The following is a 6,298-nucleotide window of genomic DNA, read 5'->3' on the forward strand; positions in this document are numbered from 1 at the left end:
CTAAAGGGATCTGCAACCCTATAGGTGGAACAACATTATGAACTAACCAGTACCCCAGAGCTCTTGACTCTAGCTGCATATGTATCAAAAGATGTCCTAGTCGGCCATCACTGGAAAGAGAGGCCAGTTGGACTTGCAAACTTTATATGCCCCAGTACAGGGGAACGACAGGACCAAAACGTGGGGGTGGGTGGGTGGGAGGGTATGGGGGCCTTTTGGGATAGCATTGGAAATGTAAATGAGGAAAATACCTAATAAAAAATGAATAAAAAAAAGAATATTTTTAATAGCCAAGGCTTTGGTGTTGAATCAAACATTGTTTGAATTACAGCTGTGGCTTTAAATTTGTTCGGCAGCCATTGCTCTGTTTATACAGAGCAGAGGAATTGTCTGCAAGATGGATGGCAGGAAGAAATAAAATCTCATATAGAAAGAGCTTGGCTTGGTGCTTAGCACACAGTGTGCATGCAGATAAGGCCTCCATCACTGTTGCCTTCATTCATTTCTTCACTTTCACGCTGCAGGGTCTTTTGATGACACTGCCCTCTGTAGTATACAATAACAAAGCAGCATTTCTAAGGCAGTCCTGAGCTGAGGCGTACATCCTATTTCATATCTACAATCTGGAGAGCAGTAGTTCTCAACTTTCCTCATTTCAACCCTCATTTTTGTTGCTACTTCACAACTGTAATTTGCTACTGTTAGGAGTTGCAATGTAAATATTTTTGGAGCTAGGAGTTTGGCAAAGGGTTTTTACTCGTGGGTTGAGGCTGTGGCTCAGGAGAAATACTGGACTCAGACAGGCAGGTTGAAATTTAAACGTGTGCCCTGGTAACTTACCACAGGGAAGATTGACAGATATCTAAGCATGCCTTTTGGACAGAAATTCTTACAGTATTGATAATCTTGGGATTCAGGAGAAGTTCTTGAAATCCTAAGCAATGCTCCTAGACGCACATTTTAAAAGCAAAGACACTGAGGTATGGGTAGGAGTGGCTGTCTGTCCAATGAGGAAGCAATCCGTTTGCTTTGAGTCTCCAACTTGAAATGTTGTCTCTTTTTCTTTTGGCAGATACTTGTTTATTAGATCAAAGAATTGTGGGAGGGGACGGGGTGGACTCCTAGTCCCTTCTATTATTGACCTGTTTCCTCACAGCCCATTAACTTTGCCTGGGTAATTATTAAGCAGGCTTTGAGTCCCTTGATGCCCCGACTTCTCTGTTTTTCTGAAATTGACCTTCCTGTGCTTTCATACTTTATTTCCCTGCTAGCAGTGAATATCTGCCTTCAGTTTCCCTCTCCGAAAAATGGGGTTCTGACCTGCCACCTTCATGTCCACTCGAGACCACTTCCCAGTACCTGGTACTCAGCTCACTCCTCGCTCCTGTCTCTATTTGCCCCTCCCCTGAGGCTTAGTCCTATCTGAACTTGCTTATTTTGCCTGACCACTAGAATGGTGCAGTGCTGATGGGGAGGTTGCTTGCTCCTGCTGTAGTCCCAGTGCCGAGAACCCCACCACTACACACACAGAGCAAATGCTCGGTGGCTGTCTGTTGTTTCATTTCTTTCTCTTTTTTTTGAGACAGACATTTAAACATTAGCTTCCATTTATGCAGTGTAAATGGTGAGAACAGCCCTGACTGAATACCCAGAGCATCATCTCATCTATGTCATTCATATCTACAATCTGGAGAGCAGTAGTTCTCAACTTTCCTCATTTCAACCCTCATTTTTGTTGCTACTTCACAACTGTAATTTGCTACTGTTAGGAGTTGCAATGTAAATATTTTTGGAGCTAGGAGTTTGGCAAAGGGTTTTTACTCGTGGGTTGAGGCTGTGGCTCAGGAGAAATACTGGACTCAGACAGTGGTCTGAGGTGGCCCTTCTGTCCTCTTTGCAGAGACCCAGCCACCATACTAGTACCTAGAGAACTGGCTGGATTTCAGCCCCAATACCTCCAGGCTTTTGCTCATGCTCGCCTCATAGGGTCATCTGGGTAGTTGCCTAAGGAAAAGTATGGCATGGAGACTAACTTGCTTGGCATTGAATAAAAGGTGAGTTGAGAGTGGAGCATGTTTAAATTGCAATCCTGCATCTATTTCTGTGCTTGCAGGGAACAGTCATCCTTAATTGTTATCCTCCATCATCATCATGATTATTTTTGGTTTTTCTCTGGTTGTGGAGAATCCATACTCCAGGTATTCCAATGTCTCAGCATTGCCAGGCCTGTCTGAGCGTCAGGATGTAGGTAGTCTGGGCTCTCTGCCTTCTATTCTTGTTCAGGACACTCTGCCAAATGAATCATGCTGTGGCTGCCACCCCTCCCACAAAGCCTCCCGCTTGGGTCAGTCCAGGACTGGTGACCTGGAGTTGGGTATAGACTGTTCATATCTATCCACTGCTACGTCAGGGCAACACCCACTGAGAGTGACCTTGTAGACTGCAGTGGGAGACACCCTTTGAAACCTCTCCTCTCCTGTCCTGAGAGCCAGGTTAAAACCATCAGCCCCGCATCCTGAGTACAAACCTTTCCTAACTCTGCTGCTAAGCTAGACACCTCACTTACTGAGAGCCAGCATGGCAGCTGTTGTCCTGGAGAACGGAGTCCTGAGCAGAAAACTCTCAGACTTTGGGCAGGTAAGCCTGTTGGGCTTCCACTGCTAGGAGAGAATTGGTTCCCCACATGTGAAAGCAGTCTGGGAAATACTGGTATTTCCTAGTCTCCTAAGGCTACTAAGAAATATGAATTTATTTAGAGGCAAGGAAAATGCCCAGGAAGTCAACTGATGAGACTAGTCTTAACAAGTTGAGGATACAGAAAGTTGGGGATCTGAGCTGCTACCAACATCTGTGTGTCTTTGGGTGGCTCACTGGTATCCTCTGCCTATTGGCTTTATCTTCTCTACACGGAAAGGAAATGGCTGGTCCTTAGTCACCTGGGGTAGGAGTCCCTATCTCTCCAGGGATACTTATTTAATCCTTTCTTCTGGGTATCGAAATGACAAGCTTGTAAGAAACTGTCCTCTTTTGACTTTCAGGAGATGATGTAGCACAAAGAGAATTTTGGGGGGACTTACTCAGAACCAAGGAGGGAGAAATTAAACAGAGAGGGAAATGAACAGGAGTTAGCCCGGAGCCTGAAGCACCTTGGGGATTATGCTGGGGGGTGGAAGGAATCCATTGTCCTCCCTGGGGAGCACTTGCAGAACATGTTCTTTTCTGTGATATTTGTACTTTCCCCAGGTTGCAAATCATGGATTGTACACTAAGATTCAGACTCTGGAGATAATATGCCTTCTCTAGCTTTTCCTTGGACAGGACTAAGGGGTTGAGGGTTGCCTGGAGTCAGAGAATTTTGTGTTAAAGAAGGTTGATATGAGGGTTGGGAAGATCAGTCCAAGGATTCTGGCTCTACCCTATTTTAAGCTCCTATATTGCAGGCTGCACAGTCCCTTGGCCATCTGGGGAGCTCAAGCCAGAAATCTGGGGCTGGGGAGGTAGGGAGAGGGGCTTTTAAAACACTTAGATGTTTGTGAATCTACAGATTGTTCCTACCAATAACAGGGACACTTGTAGAAGGTCCAAAGATGTCCTGGTATAGGCTCAGCATCAGAAGCAGTACATTTTCCTTCAAAAAAAAAAAAACCTGTAAGAATACCCCACCCCCATATTCTAGGATTAAGATGAAAGCAACTGAACACCGACTACAAATCTCTTACTACATTTCCTAGAACATTTGAAACTACTGATGTGCTTTTGGTCAAAATTGGTTAGTTTGTTCAACAGAATGAGTCTTGAAGAGCAGGAAAGACAGACAGTAAGGCAGATGCTGTGCTTGGTATAGCTCACTCATGGGAAATCCAACACACACACGGTCAAGACACCAGGCTTGCCCTATGTGTGCATGTAAGCTATGTACTGAGAAGTTGCGTGCCTAGGGTGAGGAGGTTGCTTAGTGTCTGTAAAATGGAGGTGGGCTGCTGGGATAGCTTAGTTAGGGTATCTTCTAGCTCTGTCAGTCTGCAAAAGAGATGCATGTATGCATCCTTAAAATTTTCAATTCTATTTACGTGTGTGAGGAGGTGGAGCACGTGCAGAAGACAGAAGACAATTTGGAGAGTTCCCTCTCTCCTTTCACAGTGTGGGTCCTGGGTATTGAACTCAAGTCAACAGGCTTGACAAGCAAGTCCTTTATCCACTGAGCTTTCTTGCCAGGTCTGTTTACATCCCTTTAACACTTCTAACCTGGATGAACAGTATAGATTTGATTTAATTCTAATAAAAGGGACATTTCAGGGAGGAGCCACTGTTTGTTGAAGGCACATAATATGTCAAAGCTATACCCACCTAACAAGCATAAGCAGTCTGATGGAGTGAGTGATTTAACACCTTCAGTCACCCAATAGAACAAGAAGCACCTACTGTATGCAAGTCACAGCAGTAGTTTTCATTTGTAAAACTACTTTATTTCAGGAGATAAATGATAAAGGAACTAACAAAATAAAAGCATCCTATAGCTTCTTATAGAGACAAGTGTTGTGAAGAAAACTTAGGCAGAGGATCAGGGAGGAGCTCAGAGCTAACCAGCAGGAGAGACAGGGCAGCCAGTGCTCAAATCTAATTCGTTTCCTACAACCACGCAAACACAGTGCATTACTGGAATATTGCCTCCTGTGGGAAAATGCTGATGTGGACACATATGTCTACACCCTGTCACATAGAGACACGTGGCTTAGGATGTTTGCATCTTGCTTATAACAGTTCTTCAGTGTAGATGCAAGGGACTTATGACCACACGAGCATATATCTTCTGTGAGCTCCAGATCACCAATATTGACCCTAAAACACCCTTGACAGAGCATATTGCCTATAAATGTGATATATGATTGTTTCCAGAGATAACAGAAGCCATTTGCGTTCACTCGGACCTAAAGAGAACAGCCAGTATTTATTGCTGAATGCATTGCTCCGTGATCAAAGTTCTTCACTCTGTGATTCCTCCTCCTTTTCTTTGTGTAATTTCTTCCTAGACAGTTTTGGAGATACTTTTGCTTGTGGGTCAATCCACATGCCTGTGTGAATCAAATAAGGTATAGCTTCTGAGCCAACAAAAATAATCTATGAAAGAGATTTGCTCAAGGGCCCGGGATTGGCTAGGTAAACCTTGAATTGATATCCACCAAGGCCCAGAGCACCTCACAAACTTCTCTGAGCTTTCTTTCATGTAACCTCTTTTATGCTTTGAAAAGAAGGAGCTGTTGTGTCCCTCAAACCTGTCACTGGGAAACAGTAATGGTGCTGAGAAAGCTGAACATGGGTTCTAAACCAGGCTTTCTTACGTGTTAGCTGGATTGCCTAGGACAAACCTAGGCTTTTCAAAACAGCAGCCCCCTCCCACCTCTCATAGCTTTTGTGAGGACTGAATGGTCTGTTCTAGGTAAACCATGCAAAGAGTGGTAGTAGCTGCTGCCAATGACAACATGTATTGAGAGTGAAATGACATGGTTTGGTTCCTGTAAATAAGTGGATGCCCATTCAGGGGCAGATCAGGACAATGTCACTAATAACAGCAACGTAGGGCCATGTTACATCATAAATGTGAATTTGCAGGCAGCTGTGGGAAGAGGTACAATTTATGTACATATTTATTATCAGAGGTTTTGAAATTTTCCATGGTTAAAATTCATTAACAGAGATTTTGTTGATGAAGGACATGGGAAAACCTTGTTAGGATAGGGTCATTGTGGAGCACCTGTAGCTATATGCATGTAATGGCAGTGAGAACAACAGAAAACAACCTGGCTCTTAAGAATAATTTCTGGAGAAGATGTTACGGGACTGGGTGATTTCTAGACATACAGGAGGGGAGTGCTAGAGGAGCCCTCTGGGTTTCTATTACAGGAATCTTCAACTCTGAACAGCCCTAGTCAGAGGTGGCACATGACGATATGCACCAAGAATGCCTCCTTTTTCTTGGAGGTCAACAAGACAATAGTGGACTAGAAACAGGGAATTCCTTTGTTGTTTTAAGGAAGCCAGAAAAGACTAAGGGCTCACTGCTGTGAAAAAGAGACTCATCTGCGCATGCCTGGGAGGCTTTAGAAGAGAGAGAGAGAGGCAGTACCAAAGTAGGTCATGGCTCATGCATATATAGTCTAAAGGCCCAGTTTAAACACTAACTTCAATGTTAATTGTAGAATTAAGGGCCAGTTGCTTAATATTCTCTCTGTCTCTGTTTCTCTCTCTCTCTCTCTCTCTCTCTCTCTCTCTCTCTCTCTCTCTCTCTCTCTCTCTCTCT

The 6,298-nt window shown here is 44.0% G+C and overlaps 1 protein-coding gene across 1 annotated transcript in view; it reads left to right on the top strand.

Moving 5' to 3' along the window:
- The first annotated feature begins 2,352 nt into the window (after positions 1 to 2,352).
- Positions 2,353 to 6,298, top strand: part of Pah (phenylalanine hydroxylase) — a 66,092-nt gene continuing 62,146 nt past the window's right edge. Inside the window, exon 1 of the mRNA XM_021174230.2 lies at positions 2,353 to 2,637. Coding sequence (XP_021029889.1) covers positions 2,578 to 2,637 — 60 coding nt within the window. The 5' untranslated portion in view covers positions 2,353 to 2,577. The remainder of the gene's footprint in view (positions 2,638 to 6,298) is intronic.

This window comes from Mus caroli, chromosome 10 (assembly GCF_900094665.2).
Source record: "Mus caroli chromosome 10, CAROLI_EIJ_v1.1, whole genome shotgun sequence".
Classification (NCBI taxonomy): domain Eukaryota; kingdom Metazoa; phylum Chordata; class Mammalia; order Rodentia; family Muridae; genus Mus; species Mus caroli.